This window comes from Artibeus jamaicensis, unplaced genomic scaffold, assembly GCF_021234435.1.
Source record: "Artibeus jamaicensis isolate MK-2021 breed Jamaican fruit bat unplaced genomic scaffold, CSHL_Jam_final scaffold_916, whole genome shotgun sequence".
Lineage (NCBI taxonomy): Eukaryota > Metazoa > Chordata > Mammalia > Chiroptera > Phyllostomidae > Artibeus > Artibeus jamaicensis.
Window position 1 is genome coordinate 2,217,693 of NW_026522059.1, and position 22,276 is coordinate 2,239,968.

The following is a 22,276-nucleotide window of genomic DNA, read 5'->3' on the forward strand; positions in this document are numbered from 1 at the left end:
TGTGTGTGTGCGTGTGCATTCACGCCCACAGACCAGGTCCTGCCCACCGCAGCTCCCGTCTCTGGAAAGAACAGAGGACAAGTCTGGGTTGGGGTCTGTGTTGCCATCGAGTTCTGAGGGTTTAGTCCTGGTCGTTCCCTGCGTCCTCGGCACCTTCCGGGACTCACCTTCCTTCCCCGTGAGCAGGTCTGGGGGGACAGCGCCTGGGTTGTTGGGGCAAAGTCACCTCCCGTGGGTGTCGGCCCCCCCCCCATAGCCAGCGGCATGACCCGAAGTGCAGGGGAGGGTTCCCATGCCGTCGGCCGGGGCCTGTGGGGCGGGCGCACACCCCGGGCACGTGCCCCGTCTGGTCTGTTTGCTCCCACGGGAGGCCGCTCTTTGTGCTCCTGCCGGAAGGAGAGTGGCGGCCGCCTCTGCCGCTGCCTGCTGCATCTCTTCCTGCCCTGGACATGCTGCCCCGTCCGTGGAGAGTAGCAGGCCCATCCGTAGCCTGTTCGGGGCCAGTGGTGACGCTCAGCACGTGGGATTCCGTGTTAGTCTCAGGCATTTGGCTGAGACAGAAGCTGGTGAGGGGCAGCTGGCACCGGTGAAGCGTGCGCGGTTGGCATTTGTCGTGTGTGTAGCTAAGGGTTCAGGGGTGGGGGCAGTGAGGGGCCACCCCAGCTGCTCGGCGCTGTGCTAGCCGGGACTCTCCTGGCCACCGTGCCCTCTGCAGCCTGCGGCATTCGTCCTCATGCCCCTGGATGGTTCGGGAGACTCTTGCATCCCATCCCTTCATCTCTGGGGAGCAGGGAAGGGGGACAAGGGAGCCGAAGGGTGAGCACCTTCTCCTGAGGCCTCACCTTCTCATTTGGGGTGGAGAGTCCCCTGATGCTCATTCTTCCTGGCTGGAACTTGGCTCCACGGAGTTCCCCTGGTGGCAGAGTGCTTTGGCTTTGTCACCTGTCGTTGAGGAGATGAAGGAGGGGAGGCTTCAGGTGGGGAGAAGGGGGCCCTCCTCTCGTGTCTCCTACAGCCCGGAGGAGGAGGAGGGTGTGTGAGGACCCACGGAGACATGCACTCCAGCAGCTGTGGCCCACTCGTACCTGCCCTGGGGCCTGTGAAATCCAGTGAATGTTGGCTGACGGGGTGGTGACAGGAATGTGGCACTTGTCAAATGGCACTGCAGCCAAGTGCCTTCCCGCTGGCTGTCTCGCTTACATGCCAGGTGTTCTGTCCTCACACTAGCGAGGTGTGGAGAGCTGGAGGAGCCCCCCAGGCCGCTGGGTTTGCAGGGGGCAGTGCAGGGCCGTGTGCACGGCCCAGGACCAGGGGCCTCCACCCGCCCACTTGTTAGTGCGCCCGGCTTTGTTGGGGTGGGTCTCACTCCTCTTTCAGACAAGGAGCGCTTGACCTTTGTGATAAACCGCACTTCTGACATCCTCAGGTCGTGGGAAATCTCTGGCTAAGAGAAAGAGGCAAAGTCTCTCTCCTCTGGGCCTGTCAGAAGACCCTGAACTTGAACTTGCCTTTGTCTTTCCTGCACAGCACACGCCAGTGCCACCTGCTTCTGGACGCCCTCAACTCCACGGAGCGCGAGCTGACAGTCAGTGCCCGTGGCAACGAGGAGCTGACCCTGCATGCGGGCGAGTGCCAGCGGTAAGTGTCCTTACATCCTCGTGTGTCCCTGTCAGAAGGCACTGTGTGTCTGCTGCTTTCTGTGACGGAAGTGTCTCACTGGACGCCTCTGTCTTATTGGCACCCAGGCCCTGGAGGCCAGCGGGGCAGTGAGCACCAAGAAACCCCTCAGTCTACTTCACGAGCTCGACGGCAGCAGCGGAAGCACGCCCCGCTGAGGTCCGGAGAGCAGCCGGGTGGGGACGTGGAGCTGTGCCTGTGCTCCCAGCTTTCGGTCGTCGAGGGGGGCCCGGCAGGGTTTGGAAGCCTCACGCAGCCTCTGGTGGCCGTCCTGCTGTGCGCTCTGGGACTTGAGCTGGGGCAGGGACAGTGCGGGCGTCTGGGGTGTCGGGGTGCCATGAGCTGCAGTGGCACCTGCGGGTGTGTGTCACACACTGTGCCGCTTCCTCCAGTGACGACAGGCTTCTGAACTAGCATGAGGTTCTCGAAAGGGGCGCTGTCCTCGCTGGACAGGCAGCTCCTTGGGGACTCTGATAGGAGCTCTGCAATTGTGACTGAGATGGGAGACGGCTGTGGTCTCAGTCTCTGGGCTGCGGTGGCAAGGGACTGGTTTTTGTCCCCGTGGGCTCACATCCTGGGGGGGAGCTCTCTGTGCATGGTGCTCTGAAGGGGATGGACAGCGGTGGGCTGGGAGGTGAGGGGTTGGCAGGGTGGTCACTGCAGTCTGGGGGCGTGAGAGCCAGGGAGGCCCTGCCTGGCCTGGAGCACTCTGCACAGGCTGGGTGGCCAGGGCAGGCCAGGGGCCTGGCCTGAAGTTTGGTGGGGCAAGCACATGCGCCCCATGTGACGCCCCTCATGGAGCCTGGCCAGTGGCTGTCCCTCTAAGGAGGGCTCTGGCGCTGTCTCCAGGGTCTGCTCCCCGGTTCCGAGCCCCCACCTGTCAGGACAGTGCTTCTGAGCCCTGGTGCTGGCGGCGCTGGTCCCCGGCATCAGCTGAAGGTTCCCGACTCCTGCGGCCCCGCTGCTCATCTTCCTTCGCCCTCCCGCTCTCGGTGCCCCCGGGGCTGGCAGATGCCCCGTACGTGAGGAGAGGACTGAGGCATGAATCTTCCCAGAGCCGCATTTCCTGATTTGGGTGTGTGGCCAAACAGCTCCAGGCGATTTTTTTCTTTATTTTCTGCAGCGTCTCCCTGACAGGCCACAGAGCAGTAAATCACGGTCGAGTTCTCGGGTGGCTGCGTCTCCCGCTTGCCGCCTGTGTTTCCCTCCTCCTCCCGCACCCGGACGTGCCGCCCCCACCGGCTCCTGGTGCGACATGATGGCCAGATCTGCCTTCTCTTGACGGGATGACAAGTCACAGAGACAGGCCCACATGAGTCCGACGGGCTGCTGTGCCCAACCCCTTGGGGTGGCACCCCAGACGGCACCGTGCCCCGCTGTGGCCCCGGGCCCAGGGGAAGTGGGTGGAGCAGAGCAGGCAGGGGCTCCGTGGGGCAGCTTCATCAGTGGGATAAGAGTGGACTCGTTCCCTCTCACCCGGAAGTTTGGGCGCCAGATCCTGGGTGGCGGGGGCTGGCCTGGGGGCACGCTCCTCCTCTTTCTGGACTTAGGTCACGTGTGGTCCTGCCAGTGACACCTCGAGTGTGGAGACTGCCTTCCTCCTGGGCTGCCTCGTCACAACCCCCCAGTCCTCGGTCTCTTCCTCTGTGAGGCGGGCCGTTGCACCTGGCTCCCCAGGTGGCCCTGGGGACTGGCGGGACAGGGTGCTTGAGTGGCAGGTGTCCAGGCTGCGGCTGGCCTCTGCCATTCCTGTCCTTGTGTTCGGGGCAGGTGGCCTAGCCATCTGCGGGGTCCTACCAGGAGCCTCTCTGGGCAGCCTGGCAGGTGGGAGGGTGGGAGCCGGGCTTGGCCGGCTTTCTGGGCCCTGGGTCCTGGGCTGGTCAGCAGAGCCAGGGAGTCGGCAGAGCCAGGGAGTCGGCAGGGCCAGGGGGGTCGGCAGGGCCAGGGCGTCGGCAGGGCCAGGCGGTCGGCAGGGCCAGGGGCTCCGTTTCTGCATCTGTGGAGGGCACTGCTAGACGTGAAGAGGCCCGTGTCGACACGTGTGTGCACTTGTGACATCACTCTGTCGCGTCGTTCTTGTGACGACCCCTCATGCCTGTTCTGAGCCGCCACTGGAACTGTCCCCAAGCCTTTGGGGCCCCCAGTCCCGGGACCAGCTGAGACGAAACCTCCGTGTCAGTCCCGTGCCGTGGGCCACGTGTGGGACGGCTGTCGCTGCATCTGGCCCGTCTGGGGGTCGATGTTGTTTGGGGGTCGTGTTCCCGTCACTGTCGGCCTTCTGCCCTGCAGTGTCCCGCTGGAAAAGGATGTGTGAGCCGTGCTCGTCTGTCTCCTTGTGGGCCCGTGGAGGGTTTGCGGACGTGGAGCAGAAGCTCCTAGAACCTCGATCTGGCCGTCAGCTCCCTGACGTGTGAGCCAAGCCAGGCCTCTGCGAGTGCGGTCCCCTCACCCACTGTATCTTTGACATCCAGGTGAACCCAGAAAGAAGGGACGTGAGGTCCTGCTGTCCAGTGCTGGTTCTCTGCTGCCCGCAGAGCTCGAGGTGTTCTCTGAGTCACCTGTGCGAAGTGGAGGTTTGGAGAAGCAGCCGGATCCACACAGAGCGCTCGGCACGTGTTTCCGCGGCCCTCAGGGCAGCGGCCCTCCCCTGCCGCACCCCACCTTGCGGATGAGCGTGCTGCGACTCGGACTCTTGGGGAGACTGAAGTTTGGGAAGCAGAGAGGGCTGGGCTGGAAAGGAGGCTGGAAGGGCAGCGACAGGGGTCCCAGCGTCCCCTCCTCAGCTCTCGGACACCTGCGCTGACCCCGTGCAGCCGGGCCGGGGCCACGGGTCCAGCCAGGTACCCAGACCCCATCCCTCCCACACCCCCATCACGTGGGAATGGCTGGGCTCCGGCCGTGCAGACCTGCCAGTCTCGGGGCAGACTCCTGGCGGGAGGGACAACCAGGAGCCGAGCGGCTCCTTCTGAGTTTTACTTATTTCTTTATTCGTTTGCTACGCGAGGCCAGCACTGTGCTTGGGTCAGCTGTGTTGTCAAGGTACCGAAAGGCGTCTGCTGAACTGAAATCTCTCCGGTTCCGTGGTGGTGCGGTGGCTCTGAGTTTGGAATGCAGTCACTCCTGGATCGTCCGCCCTGTCCTGCGCCACACGCCACTCTAGAGACATCATTGCGCAGAGTGGGGAGGGCACAGCCCTGCCGGCACCACTGGTCAGGGACGGCCACTGAGGAGCATGCACATTCACAGTGGTGTTCCTCGGTCACTGCGTTTTTAAGACAGTCACTTTGAATTTAACAACCAGAGCTTATGGTGGTTCTTGGTGTCACTGAGCACTTGCTAGTCGCAGACTCAGAGCAGTGCAGCCGCTCCCCAGGTGTTCTGCGCAGCCCCGCCCTCCCCACGGCCACGTCCTTCACCCGTGGACGCTGTGCCTGTGCTTCCGAGGTGTCGCCTCAGCAGCTGTGGGAGAGGCCGGCAGGAGGTGGCATGGGGTCCGCCCCCGCAGGGAGCCTCTGCCGTACGGGAGGCAGCAGCGACCCTCGGGGTGTGGGGCACGGCCGCAGAGGCCCTGCGGGTAGACCGGGCTGTGAGGAAGGCTCGGCGTCGCACGGGGACGGAAGCGCGGTGGCCCTGTGGGCACACAGACAAGCAGGGGAGGACTCGAAGGACAGCTTCAGCACCCTGCCCAGCAGCAGGCACCCGGACCCACTGAGGACACGCTGCGCCCTGAGGGTGGTGGGTGGTGGGGGCGGGTGTCTCCCTCTGTAGCCAAGGAAGGCGGGCTCCAGGGAATTTGGTCACTGCTGAGCAGGACGCAGACCCAGGGTTTCCGGTGCCGCAGCCCCGCCTCTCCGGCACCCTGTGCATGCGCCGTGGCTGGCCCCATGCCCCCGGACGGGGACTCTGAGGTCCACGCGTTGCGGCGTGTGGCAGCCGTGCACCCGTTTGTCTCGGTCTGGAGTTTCACTGTGAGACGGAGCACCCTCTCCACGCCCGTCTGCCTGTGACGGGCTGCTGGGTGGTCTCTGCTTTGGGGCTGGTGCACGTGACGCTGCTCTGAGCATCCACGGGCCCTTCTGTGTGGGGACACGTGTTTTCCTTTCTCGGGGGGAGTGCCCAGGGGTGGGATTGTTGGTGCGTGTGAGGTCTGTGCGTGTCTGTCCGGGAGTCCGTCAGGCCCTCTTCCAGTGGCCGTACCACCTCCTGTCCCCGCCAGCACTGCGACAACTTCCTCCGCGTCATTGCCGGCACTTGGAACGGTCAGACGCTGTCTCGGTAGGCGTCCTGCTGGTTGCGTTTCTGTGGGGGTTTGGACTTGGGTTTCCTAGGTGACCGCTGAGGCTGACCGTCTTCTTCTGCCTCCGCTGCCCAGCTGGGCGCCTTCTCCGGGGGAGGGGCTGGGTCGCGACGCTCTCCCCAAGTTCTGCGAGTTCCCAGCATGCTCTGTGTCGGGAAGGCTCTCTGGTCTGCTTTGCAGATCGAAGGTTCTCGGTGCTGACCAGGTCCAGCCCATCCGTGCCGCCTCCGTCCTCGCCTCCGTTCGAGTTCACTCAGGTGCCTCTGTCACCGCCGTGCTGCCCGGGCCTCATCCAGGGAGCCTTTCTTTTTTTAATTCAATTATATTTTTAAGTCGTAAAACTTCCTTTTGCCTTTTAGAATATTTTTGGTTGTATATTTCTATTTTTTGTTGTTCTTTTCACTATGTTTTTTTAAAAATCGTATGGAGCCTGGTTACAGGCGCCACCGCCAAGCCTTCACCCTACAGTCCCCGCCTTGGGACAGCCTCAGGGCTGGCGGCACTGGTTTCTGCGGCTGGGCCAGTTCCCTTTGTGTTTTTTTTCACACTGCAGGTGTCGAACATTGTATTTGGACATCAGGAATGTTGCTTTCTATAGACTCGACTCTGAGCGTTGTCTTTTTACAAGTCTCTGGAGAACTCCGAGGGTTCGTTTTGTCAGGCAGCCTGTGTAGGCTCTGGCCACAGGTTCGGCCCCCTTCCTCGGATGGAAGTCAAGGCCTTGGCCTCTCCAGCTCAGGTTCCCACGCCCCTGCCCCCTGGTTCTGGTCTGGTCAGTTGTGACCTAGTAAGTTGCACCAGCCCTGGCTGGTAGCCTCTGGCAGGTCCCACGGGGCAGGCACTTCCCCTGCGGCAGCTTCAGCTCCCAGCGCAGCATCATGGAGTGTGGCATGGGGAAGACATGCACACAGTGGGCGCCTCTGAGCAGTGCACGCTGGCCCCTGTGCACCTGGGTCAGCCTCACCCTGTGCCACTTGGGCCAGGCTGAGGGGCTGGTGCCTGGACTTCGAGCCTCAGGCCGGCTCTCCGTGTCCGTGCTGTGCTGGTTGATCTGGGGTGCAGGGCGTGCGGGTGAGTCCCACAGATGGGTTCCAGGCAGCAGGAGGGGCTTCGGGTACCTTCTTAGGGAGTCCGTCTTTCCTGTGTCCTCTGCTCCCTGTGGCCGGTCTGGTGTCAGCGTGTACGTGGTGGGAAATGAGGCCAGCGCCTCCGCTGCCGGTACGTGCACTCGGGGCTCAGCCTTTGGCCTGTGGCATCTTCAGCCTCACGACCACACTCTAAGGTTGCCTTTATTTTCAGAGAGGATGAGAAAGCGCCCCAGGAGGCCGGTCAGTCAACCCAGGAAAACACGGGTTGGAGGCGTACTCAGTTTCCACGTGTCTGTGGCCCCGAGCGTGCCTTCCATCAACCGCCTGAGCCCTGGGCTGGGGGCGGCCGAGAGGACACGCGGCACCCCCTCCCTGAGCTTGGCACACGCCTTTCAGTGGTTTGCAAGGGGAGTCTGAGCACTTTCTGTCCTTGTTTTTCTTTTCACATTTAGTTTAGGGGAATGCGAAGTTTAATTCAGAATCGATGAAATGTGTAATTGGACGGAATAGCACTTTTTTACTAATGGCAACGGGTCTAGCATGATTGAGGCGTTTTGTTAACAGAATGGGGCATTTCACCACCTCAAGCCAGCCGGCTCCATGCCACGTCGCTCCCTCTGGGAGGGCGATGCTGTGAACGGCTTCTGGGGGCCGTTGGGTTCAACCAGTGTTTTCCTGCAGCGCCTGCCATGTGCCGGACAGCGTGCCAGGTGCTAGGAAGGTGCAGAGAGACAGGGTGCGTGCCTGGTGGTCAGCGAGCTCGGTCTGTTGAGGGGAAGTCCACCCAAAGTGCTGATGCTGGACCTGTGCTTCCCCAGGGGAGCGAGAAGCCCGGGTAGGTGCGTGGGAGGTGGTCAGCAGGGAGCTTAGGCGGGGGAAGGGCGCATGAGTTTGGGGATGCGGTGAGCAGAGTGCTAGTGTTTGTATCCTAGGCGAGCAGGCATGGTGTGCTCCCAGTGACATCTCAGTGATACTGGAGGCAGGAGGTCCTGGGTCGCCCTGGCAGAGCCCCAGCCACAGAGGTGTGGGCAGGTGGGCGACACTCAGAGAGGGTGGAGAAACCCGTTCTGAGCTGCCTCGTGGGTGTCAGGCTGTGGACGCATCGCTGCAGTCTCGAGGGTAGTGCTGTCCTCTTGAGTTCAGGTCTCCAGGGTCTTGCGAGGTCACCACTGTGCCCTCCTCCCCCATGCCCCGCCCCGCTCCAGTAATTCAACTCCTTGGCCAGCACTGTCCTTCCCAACCCTGACTGCAGACTCCCAGGGTGCTGCCCCTGCCCCAGCCTTCCCACCCCACCCCTGGGCTCGTCCCAGCCTCCTCCACTGCCCCTCCTGCTCACAGCCTGCTGACTTACAGCTCCCCATGCACTGGGCTGCAGTGGGCCAGGCATGTGGTCAGCACCCTCCCTCCTCACCCAGCATCCCATCGGCCCCTCCTGATGGGGTTTTGGCCACCCTTACGAGACCAGGAGTGCCCTTGGAGCCTCTGGCTCCCCACCTGTGAAACCAGCGGGGCTTCACGGGAGTTACGTGCAGACAAGCTCCCATGGTGCTCAGCACAGAGGGCCCTGTTTCTCCCGTCCAGCCCCAGTGCAGGCGCTGGAGGGGAGGGGCTCAGACGGGGCCAGGCCGGGCCGGCTGGGAAGGACCGGCAGGGTCCTGGGTTCTCTCTGAGACGCGTTGTTTCCCCTGGTGCTTAGGCCTCTTGGGAAGAATTTGGGCCTCTGGAAATTCGTTCCGATTTTTATTTTCTAAAGGAGTGTCCTTTAGTTCTTGTGCTGTGTTCTATAAATAGATCCTGTATTTTTCTTGAAAACGCTGTTTGTTGAAGGTTATGTATGTGTCAGTTTGCACACAGGTGATTGATAATTAGGTGATTTCTGATTATAAATCCCTTTGAGAAGCCGTCCCTCAGGAACTTTGTCTTCCTGCTGGTAACTTTGGTTTGGATCGTGGCCACTGCCTCGGCCTGAACACTGGCCCCATCACCAGCCTCTGCCTTTTGCACCCGGCTGCCTCCTGGTCCTCAAGTGCAGGGACGGTGCTGCCTGCCCCTGCCGGACTTCCTGGGGCCCGCTGCCCCCCGGAGAGCTCTAGGAGCAGCACCCGCTTTCCTCACGCACTGTCACCCCGCCTGGCTCTGTTCTCGAGGCAGGCGGTGCCCTGGAAACCCGGCAGTGCGTGTTCAGCGTGATGGGCTCCCGGGCAGGAGGGGAAGAGGCCAGCAGGGCGGAGGCCGCGTGGGCCAGCTGAGAGTGCCGGATCCTTCCGGCCGCTCCTGTGGGAGGGGGCAGGAGGTCGGGCCAGCGGGTGGGGACAGGGCGGGCAGGTCTGCATGGCCTGCAGCTGCTCAGACCTGCGGGGCAGAGGGAAGAAGGACTCATAGGCCATTCAGGGGTGATGGGGGGGAGCAGTGACGGGCAGGGGCAGGCCAGAAGGAGCGGGTGTCCGGGTCGGGGACACTGTTTTTCAGGCGCCTGTGGGAAAGTGTAGCTGTGATGGTAACAGCAATAAAAGAACTAGAGTTTCTAAAAGGTTTGCTTATTAAGAATACACTGTCCTAATGAATCCACAGGTCACTTCTTAGGTGGGGAGTGTGCTCACTTCACAGGTGACAAGCCGGAGGGTCACAGTGTTCAGGACATGCTCCCTGGTCACAGTGCGTGAGCTGCAAGTAGAACCTGGTCTTCGGCCGGATGGTGGAGCCTGGCGGGGGGCAGGGCACAGGCCCCGCTGTGTCTCCCTCCTCCCTGCTGCCCAGCTGGTGGTCACAGAGCCGGGCAGCTGAACTCAGTCCTGCTGTGACCCGAGGGGGCTTTGGGCCGCCTCCGCCTCTGGGACACACCCTTGCCCCTCTGCCTTGGGCCCTGTTTCCTCTGTGGTGGGACTTGGACATCAGCAGGGATGCCGTTGGTGGCGGGGGTGGCTGTGGGGGTGGAGCGAGGCTGAGAGAGCCTGGCCTGCCAGGAAGTGCCCGGTGAGGGCCCACGCCCCAGGCCCGGCGGCACGCGTGTAGGGGCGTTTTCCATGGAGGGTCCCAGAGGCCCTGCTGTCCTTCCCCATAATCTGTATCTTCACCTCCCTTGTGGACGGGCGGTGCTCAGGCCCTGCACGCCTCCCGCCCACCGCCCACCACCCATGGTTGGGTCCACCTGCAGCTGTTCCAAGGAGCTACTTTGGGGTGTCTGAGCTCCACGGCTTCTTCTGCTTCCGATTAACTTGATGGGGGGACCGCTGTGGTCCATTGCAGACCTGGGTGTCAGAAGAGCTTCCCTTTAGTTCTCTTGCGTTCTTTCTTTTGCAGCAAACTGGGGGAGCTGCCCGAGACGTCCCCGTTATTCCTTCTTTCTCTCCCTCTGTCCGGCTCTGCGGTCTCATGGGGAGGCCCTCCCTGGCCCTGTGCCCCGCCCCCACCCCCCAGGCTCCGTGGAGGGGCATTGCACCCACGTAGGCCTGACCCTCGGCGGTCCCGTCGTTGGCTGTGCCTCAGTTTCCTCACCTGCTCTGTGGAGAGAGTAAAACCAGCAGCTTCAGGGCTCACCTGTGTGACAGTCGCAAACAGCACGTGTTCTCCCCTCTAGTTGATTTCCTCTCTAAAAAGTTACTTTTTTACTTACGGTTTTAGAGGGGAGCGGGAGACGGAGGGTGGGAGACAGAGACGTGACCTGTTGTTCCACTGGCCGATGCACTCACTGTCCCATACTGCACGCGCCCTGACCAGGGGCCCAGCCGCAACCCTGGCGTATTGGGACAGCGCTCTCCCCAGCCAAGCTTCCGGCCAGGGCCTGGATGGTACACTTTCCCTCCGCCTTCTCCATGTCCCTCTTTTCTGCGCTACCTTTTTGATCTCTCTTCTAAAAACTGACTTCAACAGTCCTTCCAGTACGGGCCCAGCCGCCCGGGTCTGTGACCACCGACTGGGCAAGTAAGGAGAGAGATGGGTGCATACGCAGTGAGACCCCGCTTACCTCCCTGGCTTTGTCCCTTCCCAGTGTCCTCTGTCAAGTCTGAGCAGCACCCAGGGTCCGCGGTCGCTGTCGCCCGGCACCCTGTTCAGCTCCCAGCAGGGACGTGCCTGTGCCAGGGTGGTCCTCCACCCCTGCCCGCCCTGCCTCAGCCCACACAGCTCTCCTGCTGTCCCTGAGGTTGCTCAGGCAACACCAGTCGTCCCTTTGCTGCACTCACACAGCATCCCGAGCAGCCTTGTGCCGAGCACCTGCCACAGGTCGGACAGCCCGCCTCTCCGAGCGCCATCTGGCCCAGGGCTCCCAGCGTGGAGCCCCGTGTGCTGAGCCGAGGGCCTGCAAGTGGCTTGTCCCAGGTTCCCGCCCCTCACTCTGGCCCTGAGTGGCATCCCCGCCAAACCGAGGTGTGACTGGTGGCACGTCCTGCCCTCACACTTCTGCTGGCGGGTTGCTGGGTGGGCGAGAGCTTGTGGAGCCTCCAGGAGCTCTTCCTGCAAGTCCGGTGCAGGGCGCGGGCTTCGTCAGTGTCGTGGGAGCTGCTGCCGGGCTGGGGACCTGGCACGGGGCCCACACTGCAGGTCCGGGCCCAGTGGCGTGGCCACATCTTCTGCAGGGTGATGGCGGCAGAGCAGGCTGTGTGACTGTGACGCTGTCGCTGTTGGTCTCTGCAAACCCTGCAGGAGAAGTTAGAAGGAGCCCGAGAGAGCCCGAGCGTTGGGTCACGTGCCGGCTTTTTGCTGAAGGAAGTCTGGAGCCCTAACGTGTCCACTGCCCCTAGTCTGAGTCCTTCACCCAGGTGGGTGCTGCGGTGGCGCTTTCTGGGCTGAGCACGACCCTTTGGGGAAAGCGGGGGAGCACTCATCCTCATTCGGGCGCAAGGCAGAGGGACTTCCAAACAGCTCCTCCCCTGTTGCAGTCACCCTGCTGCGGGCTTCAAGTCTGCCAGCCTGGCGAGGACGTCTGTGGCTCCCATCTGGCACCTCTGTGGCCTTGGGCAGGTGACTTCACCTTCTGCAGCACGTGGACATGGTTCTTCATTGGCTGCTGTGCGGGCGGAGGTGACAGCCACCCCACGTGCCGGGCGCTGCTGCCCTGACATGCTGTCGGCAGGACGGCTGACGATGCTTCACCAGGGCGTGTGCGTTTGGGGTTTCTGAACATGGTTTGTTTTTCCTCTTCAGTTAAAAATCGTGATGAGGAAGGAATGTATATATATGTATTTTTTTTTACACCATAATTGATCTATGAGGCTTGAGGAGAAAATCCTCTTCTTTTGGGGTGTGACCCAAATGTCATGTTCATGCCGTTCTCCTGGCCCGTCTCGTCGGAATGGTGGCTCAGGCGCTTCGCTTCCGCTGGGGCTGTGCTCGGCTCTGAACAGAGAGAAGAGGCTGGCGCTCTGCCTGGCTGCGCAGACTCCCGGGTGGCGCGCTGCACACTCAGAATCCCCGTCTTCTGACTGTCAGCTACCTCCCAGCGAAAGTTCAGCGCGATTATGCGCGGGTAGTCCTTCCAAGTCCGACGCCTCGATTTGTGTTTAAATGCCATCATTGCAGCTCCCCCGGCGAGGTCATCAGCTGCTCAAAGACTGAATCAGACAATATGGTATTTTAAAAACCAGTGCTTTTTTTTAATAGACTCTTTAAAAATCACAGCACCTTTTTTAGTGCCAGCTCTTGACTATTATTGTCACATTTGGCCATAAAATTAAACATGAAAATTGGCATTCAGTAGTGGCATTAATTTTTATTTAACTCTGACTCATCAAAGATGAACAGGATCGTCAGTGGCAGCAGTGGCAGGGGCTGTCTGGGGGGCGGGGGCGGCCGGGAACACCGAGGGGGCTGGACGGGGTCCGAAGGGACGTCTGCAGCTCGTCCCAAACACGCTCGGTGCGCGCTTCACCTCGCCGCTCCTGGTCTCCCCGGCTGCACCGCTGAAGAGATGGTCATGGCAGGAGCCACTGTGCAGAGTGTTCTTCGTGGCCTGGGCACCGTGCCGACCCCTGCGCATCTGCCGTCCCCGCTCACCTGCACAGACTCTGATGAGACGGGGATTGTGGGCTGCAGCCGCAGGGGAGGAGACTGCACAGCAGTGCCGTGAGGGTCTTCCCCAGCGTGAGGGGGTGCGTCTCCCCCAGAGGCAGCGCGTGGGTGGGGCTGTGCCTCCTGGGAGAGCTGACACTGGTTGTGTGTTTCATAAGATCAGGGAAGTCCTGCTCTGGGAGGGGAGCCTGGGCCTCTCCTCCTTCCAGAGTTCAAGTTGGTCCCTTTGGCTCACCTGGAAGGACCCTGTCAGAGTGCCAGGCACGTTTGTACACATTGTCACGCTTGCTCACAGAGTGCCCAGTGACCCACTTTACAGAAGAGCCCAGGCTGCAGAGGAGTCCTGGAGCGTGTGGAGGACTCATAGGCCACTGAGAAGGCCCCGCCCCCCAGCCGCCCGCCTCGCCCAGTCCTTCCCCACAGGTGCCCTCCCGTTCCTGAGAAATGGATGGGAGCCCAGAGACCGGTTCTGCACGGACATGTGCCCAGCACGGTGCCTTTTGTGATGGAAGGGCCAGCAGGAACACACGAGAACAACGAGGCGCGTGGCGTCGGCCTTTCGTGGCAGCGCCACCTCCGTGCCCGCGCAGCCCCCTGGGCAGAGACGCGCTGCCGGCGTCGCTGGGGCCCTGGGAAGGGGCTGCTGGCTCTGGCGCTGCCGCCCACAGAGGGCAGGTGCCCGCGCGCCGGGCCTTGGGCACGCTTGCTCTTTTTCCTTCCCGCGTTACCGCTAGAGATAACGTTTGCAGTTTTGCTGTGATTTCCCAGAGGATCAGCAGTGGTTTTGAGTGACTTTCTGGACACTTTCTGGTGAGGAATTGCAGATATCCTCAGGGCTGTTCTCTGACCCCCAGGAAAGGGCTGGAGACTCCAGGCATAAGCCCAGGCGAGGAGGGCATGCCGTGGAGTCACCGTCGCCAGGCGGGAGGCAGGTGCAGGGCGCCGTGGCCCCGACGCAGGGTCAGGACCCGGAGGCTTCACGGTTCTACAGAAAGACGGCCTTGCTGATGGAGAAGGCAGGTGCAGAGCAGTCCACGGCACCGGGCAGGCCGCACGCTGGGCCGCGGGGCAGGGGGCCAAGCACAGCGCCCGCCCCGCCTGTTCTCGGTGGTGCTCGCACAGTGGGACACGCCTGAGGGTCTGCAGTGGGGGGACTGAGTGAGTCAAGACCGGCTGTGTGATGGAGCGCCCCGCAGACGGGGTGTCAGCGGTGTGAAAGTGCACATAGTATGTTCCAAAGCCAGCCTTTAAGTTACGTGTATGTGTGTACGAATGATCACATACACGCACATATAGCTACTTAAACTGTTAAAACACAGCACGAGGAAAAACCGTCAGGTCAGGAAGTCACCATTGAGAGTGAGGTTGTGAGGCCTTGTTTCCTCCATGTGTTTCTCTCTTTCCCCATTTTCTTCAGCACCTACTTTTGTAATCAGAGCAGAACAGTAAATGCGACTTTGGAGTGTAGTTCTTGCTACAAAATGCTCTCTTTCGTGCCATGCCGGAGTCTGGAGCTCTCCTGGGGCGCCGACACTGCCGGGTTAGCGGGGGCTGCTTTCCGCGCTCCCACGGCTTCGAGACCTCTCCCCGGGCTCGGTCTTGTGTTCGCACAAGCTGGGTGCTGGTCTCTCTCCTGCTCATTGAAGGGAGTAGCTCAAAGGCCAGTGCGATCCGCTGGGTCTGGCTGGGTGGTCCGGCCCTTCCCTGATGTACTCTTGTCACTTTGAGGCAGAGCCGGAGCTGCAGGGCCTGGAAGTGGGACCCTCCACACCCTTCCCGGCAGTGCAGTAGGAAGGTGGAGGCAGCGAGTTCGAGTACCAGGCATGAGTGCTGTGTGTCCCCTGCAGACCAGGGGATGGAGGACCGGGGGACATGGTGGGACACCGGTGCTGATGCAGGGGCTGGGCAGCTGGGAGGGGCCCTGCGCTGGCTCCTTCTCTGGGTCTGCACATTGCTGTGTGGGGCTGTGGCCTCTGGGTGCTGCTCTAGGCCTGGGCGGCCGAGGTGACCAGGGCCAAGAGGACCTGTGCCCTCAGAGAGCTAAGCCCAGGAGGACTGATAGACAGTTACGTCCCAAACCAAATATACACAGCTCATGGCAGGTGCCGTGATGGAGCTGAAGGGAGTGTGGCCGTGGAGGAGGCGGGAGATGAGGGTGAAGGTTGCTGTGTGCAGACGAGGCGGCCCGGCAAGGACACAGTGCCCCGCTGATGAGGCTGGAGTTCCCAGGGGGCTGTTGAGGTCCCCAAGGTTAAGTAGGTGCTAATCCCTGAGTTCCTTGCACACCGGGACCTGTCTGCCCTGCCCGTTCCAGAATTTATAGTCCCTCTGGGGCCAGAGCCCCTGAGTTGGAATCTGTGGCTGTGACTTCAGGCCTGCTCGATGTGCTGCACCAGCTCTGCAGCCGGAGCTGCCTTGGGAGTCTGTTATTTCATTTTCTTGGCATGAACCCCTTGTGAATTACAGTAATGATTCATTACACCGTCTCACGCTGGCATGGGCCTACTCCCCACCGGCAGCTGAAGGCCTTGCCCTCCTGATTAATTCTTTCCTGTGTCTCTCCCTTCTCCTAGAATGGCCATTCAAGTAGACAAGTTCAACTTTGAGAGTTTCCCAGAGTCCCCTGGGGAGAAGGGACAATTTGCAAATTCAAAGCAGCTGGAAGAAGAGAGGCAGGAAGCACGAGGCCTGGAGATCAACCGCAAGCTGGGCATCCGTTGGCGGATCATATCCTTTTCACGGGGTTCGGGGGAGCCCGATGCACCCGTCTCAGGCCTTCTGACCATTGAGGGGACTCAGAGGGGTGAGCTGTTGCCCTTTGTCCACAGGGAGCTCAGAAATGCCACGGCTGGGAGGCAGGGGCTGAAGACCCCGCGTCCCTCCAAGCCCCCCCCTTGGCGAGCCCTGCTGGTGAAGTGCTGATTCACACCGCGGAAGGGCCTCAGGCCAAGCGCTCCTTGCAGGTGTTGATGTTCAAGGTGGTGACAGGCCATGACGGCCACCCCTCAGTGCTGGCTTGAAGAGTTTTGCAAACTGACAGCTGGACACAGGATGCTGTGGTCAGGGGGGACGCAGTCAGATTATGTCTGAGCAGGGCCGGAAGGTGCCATTCGGGGGTCTGTGGCACCGTCAAGAAGACGGCTGTAGGAGTGTTTTGCGACGTAGCCTGCTCACCCCTGGACTTCAGAGCTGCGCCTGGCTCCTGGTGGGCACTCTGCTGAGGGCCCTGCCCACTCGTTTGCTCAGCAGTTGTCACGGAGTGCTGGCCTTGGGCCAGGCATGACGCTAGGCCCTTAAGGGGCCACGCTGCAGGACGGGGAGGGTTTGGGGGCGTCCCCTAGGGGCTCGCTGCTCTGCAGGGAGCCGGGCAGGGTGCTGTGCCCGGGGCTGTGAGGTGTTAATTGTCTTGTTCACATGTCAGTTCTGCTGTACAGTCTTGGGCCATTCCAGACTCTCCCCCAGATCCTGGGAAGAGCTGCAGGCTGCAGGCAGCCCTGGTTGGGGGCTGAGGCACACTCCTTGGTGCAAACTGGAGTGGGTTCGAGGCTGGTGACAAAAGAGCCCTTTGTGTGCAGGCGGGAGGCTTTGGGAAGCAGGCACAGAACACAGGGCGCTCGGGGGCTCATGGAGCTGCAGCAGTGCAGTGTGGGATTGCGGCCTCGTCCTGTGTACGGAGAGGAGTGGAAAGTGAGGACGGCTGGACACGTCCTTCTCTCGGCCTCCCCAGAGCTCAGCGCAAAGCGGGGGGTCTGGTTAGTTCTCACAGGTGAGCCTGGGAGAAGCGCCACTCCCCTGTGGGTCCGTGTCTTCTACATCTGTGGTGGGCACTCCTGCTCCACTGGGGAGGGGGAGCGCCAGCCAGGAAGCGGGGAGCCAGCGACCAGCTGGTGGGGTTGCCGGTGCAGCACTCGCCCCCCAGTGCCGGTCCCCAAGGAATGGGTCATGAAAGCAGCTCACGTCTTGTCAGGCTGGGCCAGGGAAGCCCATTCGTTCTCACACCCTGCCTGGCAGGTGCGGCCGTGATGCGGGAACTGGGAGGGCCAGGCGGCTCTGCAAGCTCCTGACTGGGAGGTCCGGGAGCAAGGCAGCAGGCACCCCACCCTGGGCCTCAGGGCCCTGGGGCCTCGGGAGCTCCATGCAGAGCCAGGCAGGCCTGGTGGTCAGATTCAGCCCCCACTTCCAGCCACCCAGTGCCCAGGGGATGAGGGACTGTGCACTTGGAGTCCCAGTAGGAAGGGGTTCATCCTCTGAGTGGTCTTGCTATGGGTTGTGCAACAGCAGAAAGCCTGGGGATGGGGGCCTGCCTCCCCATGACCCACAGGGACTGGGCTCCCTGGGCACTAGGACCCAAGGCAGTGCCTGCTGGTGCCGCACCTCCGTGTCCCAGGAGCCGCCCTGGGCTGGGCCGAGTCCTCAGGTGCTGGCTCAGCAGCTGCCAGGGCGTTCCGTCATCCTGTCTTACGGATGAGCCCTGCCTCTCAGGTCCACGCGTAGAGAGCAGGAGCTGGCGCCCCGGCCCTGCCGGTCTTCCTCCAAGTCCGCGGTTCTCGCCACCCGGACCACCAGAAGGGACCAAAGGGCTGAACATGCGTTTGGGTGTCTCTTTTCAGCCTGGACTCCAGTAAGAGGCCGACTTCCCTGCTGTCTGTGTCACCCGGTAATTCATGGGACAGGCAGGCAGTGCGTGCCTCCCGTGTGCCAGGCACCCCTGCCTCCTGGGCAGAGTCGGTGGTGACGACTTCTGGGTGGGGTGAAGAGCAGACCTCTGCAGCTGCAGACCTGACCTTCAGCAGATGGGAGGACCACAGATTCATTGTGCATTCTGGGAATATTCTCTCCATATTTAGACATCATAAAAACCTGAGCTTAATTCACCACCCATCCTCAGTCAAGAAACGCCTCCCGCGTAGCACGGGAGGCTGGACAGATGCGCTGCAGAGGAGGCTGGGCGCTCCCAAGGGGCCCGTGCGTCCCTGTCTGCAGAGCCTCTGCTGCCACCCCAGGGGAAGCCTGGGGCTTCCAGAAGCCCCGGCCCCGCCTCTTCTGTGCCCCGGGTCCTGGGAGGCCCCGTCTCAGGGGAGGGGCCGACGTGGGGTGGGCACCAAGGTGCCACTGGGAGGCTGGGCCCGGAACTTTCCCAGGTGAGGGCTGGCACGTTCCAGGCCTGGAGAGCAGTGGAGGCCTCAGCGGGACTCTCAGAGGTGGGCTGGCCTGCCCGCCTTCCCTCCCGCCTGCCCTCCCTGCAGACAAGGGTGGGGCTCAGCGACCTCCTCCTCCTGCCCTGCCGCAGCCTGTGCCCTCAGTGCTGGGCCCCCCAGCTGATGTGGGCAGCCCCTCACTTCAGGCCCCTCCTCTCATCTGACTTCACCCTGCTCTGTGACAGAGGTGGGCTGGCTTTAGGACAAGGAGCCCTGGGACCAGAGGGTGACAGTGGAGACATTTAAAATCACAGCCCTGGTGACTGGCCAAGAGCCAGCGCAGCCCAAGGCTTGCGGCAGGTCTGGTGGGCCAACAGGCTGCCTGGAGCGATCAGGCCACCCCCCTCCCTGCGGGGCCAGGGTGACTTCATGTGGAGGAGGTGACCGAGGGCTGTGAGCCACTGGGGTGCTGGGCAAGCACCCCAAAGTTCTCTAAATCTGTGAAGGAGTTGACAGTCTGGCACTGGGCCCAACCAATGGACTCACGTTTGAGTTACTGCTTTTTTCCTTTAATTTAAGAGATCTGCCTGTGTTTGGAAACCCTCCGTATCAGTTCTGTTGTCATTGCCACTATGCAAGCCAGTTCTTGCTCGGCTTCTGTGGGACATACAGTGGTTACCGAGTGGGTCGCAGTTCCGGAGAGGGGCTGAGGAAGGAATGTCCCTGTTGACAGAGCCCCAACGCCACAGGCCCCCAAGACACCTTGGTCACTGCCTTGTCACCTGGCCCTGTCACTGTCGGCTGAGGGCTCCGAGGAGTGCGTGGAGGGAGTTTGCACCCAGCGTCACCCGTCTTCAGTGGGCCTGGCGCCGTTTCCAGAGGGCAGCCCTGCCCCTGCCCCTGCCCTGCGGTGGGAACAGGAGGGGTAGGAGCAAGCTTCCTTGTTTTCGTGGCGGACCTCCCCTGGGAGGTCCTCTCGAGCATTTCAGGGGTTGGCGAAGTGCTTGCTGACCTGCCAGAGCCCAGCCCTGGGGGTGTCCTGATGAGAGCTGGGTGCGCAGCACAGCTGACCCCACCGAGGCTGTGGGCCGGGGCTCTGGGCAGGCTCTGCTGGGGCGTCTGATGAGCACGCAGCTCCTGCTGTGTCGGCAGACCATGTGCAGCCACCCGGCTGTTCTGAGGGTGTGGCGGAGGGGGCTTAAGGAGCCAGCAGCAGACTGGGCCTCGCTGCCCGAGAATCGACGCTGCAGGTGGAGGGTCTGTGTGGGTGCAGAGGTCCAGTGACATGCATGACTGGGAAGTGGGGTGTGGGGCAGCAAGGTGTCCTCCTGGAGCACAGGGCCCTGCGTCCCGGGGCGGGTTGGGGATAGCCCGTGCCCCAGCCGCATGTCGTGGCCTTGTAGATGTGTATCGCCCTGTCTACGTCTGAGACACTCAGCAGCGGTGGTGACCCTTGTCGTCCCTTTTCATCTGGGCTTCCTGAGCGTCTTCTTGCAGGGCCGTCGCCCCTGTGCCCTCAGCTGGGGTGACCAGGAGGAGGACAGCTGAGTGGGAGTGCTGCGGTGCCTGGCACCTCACTGTATGAGTCTGCCCCGGCCGGCTCCTCCTCCCAGTCCTCGCACAGGGGTGAGGCCCCCCTGGGTCTCCTGGGGTAGCCCTTTGGCCTCGCCAGCTGGCTTCTCGCTTGTTCTCGAAGATGCTTCCTGACGGAGCTCTGTCCTCTCACCCTGTACAAAAGTCGTCTTTGAGCAGGGCTCCTGGAACACACTGTGCACTGTGGTTTCTGAGCACGTTGGGAGAATTAGTTTTATCTGGATGACTTGTAGTGCTGACAGCTTCCATTGTTGGGTCAGCTGAGTCCTTGAGCATCTTGGGTAGAAGACACAGTGGCAGTCGGTGTTTGCCCTCAGGGAACTCGGCATTCGTAGCTGTGGGCCACCACTTGGCTCCGAGGCCGTGAGTCCCACGCTGCACATGCTTTGCAGCCTCCCGTCAGTGCTGGGAAGCTGCCCTGGCCTTTAGGCCTTCAGAAGGTGGAGGGAGGGAGGGAGGTTGGAGGGACCCAGATCTCATCACTGTCTCCCCCTAAAACACATATGGTGCCATGCACACCTTAAAATGGCTTTGAAAGGAGTCAGGGTGTGCACATGGAGAGTGCAGACTGCAGATCTGGCTGGTGTAGGAGAACTGGAGAGGACTTCCCCCAGCCCATCAACCACTGTTCCAAATGTGCACGTGTGTGCCACATGCAGTGAGGTGTGTGGTGTATGTGTGCGTGCTGTGTGTTGAGCTGTGTGTGGTGTGGTGCGTGTATGATGCATGGTGTGTGCACGTGTGCACCCCATATGCGGTGAGCTGGGTGTGGTGTGGTGCGTGTGTATGCATGCATTGTGTTTGTGCATTGGGGGCGTGTTGGGTTTGCACACATTTTGTGCACTTTTGGTGGGACAGTTGTGGACATGTGTGTCTTACATACAACAGAACCACAAAATTGTGCAGCTGAAGTGTGGCCCTCACTGGATGCCAGGTGCCGTTCTGAGCAATTTCTGTAGGTTTGCTCACTTACTTTTAAAGAAGCTCTATGGAGTTTTTACCCACATTCCACAGGAGGGAAAACAGGCCCAGCTGGGCTCGCTAACCTGTCGTTGTGCCGGGAGCAGCAGGGCAGCTCTGGTCCTGCCCCAGCCAGCAGTGCACCCCCACGTTTCAGACGCGCCCCGCCCTGCCAGGCGTGGGGCCCTGGCAGACTCCCTGGGAGCTCGGCCCGCTGCCGGGCATCCTCCGTCCAGTTGGGTCACTGATGCCAGGGAGCGGGGCTGAGATGCCTCCATGCCAGTGTGCCCCCTCCCCCCCCAGAGGAGAACACCCAACGTCAGCATTCTCAAAGTTCACAGTGCAAATTGGAAAAGAGCGTCCTGGGGAAGAGGCCCATTAATCACTCAGAGCATCTTTCTATTAGCCTAATTTCTGGTTATGACAATTTGCTAATTTATCTGAGCTGAAGTGGGGCTGGGCTGAGTCCCTGCACCTGTCGTCCCTGCAGAGCCTGCAGGTGGGTGCAGACAGTCCGCCTTCCTGGGGGTGCGCAGGTGCAGCCCCCCCACCCCTCAGCACCCCCTCCAGGATGCTCACCTAGTAGCGGCCCAGCACAGGTGCCCAGCTTTGCTCAGTAAACCGTGTGCACCAGCAGGGCATTCCGAGTCCAGTGCTGGCCGGCTCAGCAGGCTCAGCAGAGCCAGTCACCCACGGGGCTGCACCACCTGGGAAGAGCTGATGGGACAGTCGTTTTTTTGTGAAGTACCAGGGGGTCCTGTGGCACTTGTCACATAGACAGACGGGACCACCAGTGTGGCTCTATGGCTTCAAATGGCCCTTTGAGACAGCACAGTCCCAAATATTTCACTGCTGATATTTTCACGGGTGGAACTTGGAGGGACAGCATTGTAACCTCCTGCGTTTTCCTTGCATCCGGCCATGTTCCAAAGGTTCAGAAGTGAGCACACATGGCTCCTAAGACATGCAGAGAAACTGAGACAGCGTGCCTGCAAATGTGTGCAAAAAAAAAAAAAAGGCCTTGCACAAATACTGATTTATTAAAGTTAACTAGTAACGGTGGTTGGCTGACAAGATCAGATTCTTACACAATAGACCAGGGTTCTTCAAAGTGGGAAGGCTCTCACCTTGGGTGGTCTTTTCATCCTTTTCACCTGTGTGGCTAGTGCCGGACATCGCTAGCAGGTTCACCGCTCAGGCTGGGCAGGGGAAGGGCTGGGGCGAATCTGAGAGGTGTTTGGGGAGCTCCTGCCATGTGCTAGGCACAGTGCCCTTGACCAGGGCCCCCACCCTCGACCGCACACAGCCCTCTGAGCTCTGGCCTGTCAGTTTGCAGAAGCTGGCAGTTTGAAAGGTAGGGCTGCCCGTCCGCTGACATGCTGATGTTAGCTGGGTGTGGTGGAGGAGATGGAAACTGAGCGAGGGCTGGACACGGACCCTGGGTGTGGTGGCTCATCACCTCCTGGGGCTTGTGACTAGCAGGAGCTGTGAGTGACTTAGCGGTGTCCCTGAGGCAG

General features: G+C 61.4%; 1 protein-coding gene across 3 annotated transcripts in view; it reads left to right on the forward strand.

Moving 5' to 3' along the window:
* Positions 1-22,276, forward strand: part of TRAPPC9 (trafficking protein particle complex subunit 9) — a 219,722-nt gene that overhangs the window by 137,457 nt on the left and 59,989 nt on the right. For all 3 annotated transcript variants that reach the window (XM_053660957.1, XM_053660956.1, XM_053660958.1), the window contains 2 exons: positions 1,528-1,638; positions 15,642-15,794. In XM_053660957.1, coding sequence (XP_053516932.1) covers positions 1,528-1,638; positions 15,642-15,794 — 264 coding nt within the window. The remainder of the gene's footprint in view (positions 1-1,527; positions 1,639-15,641; positions 15,795-22,276) is intronic.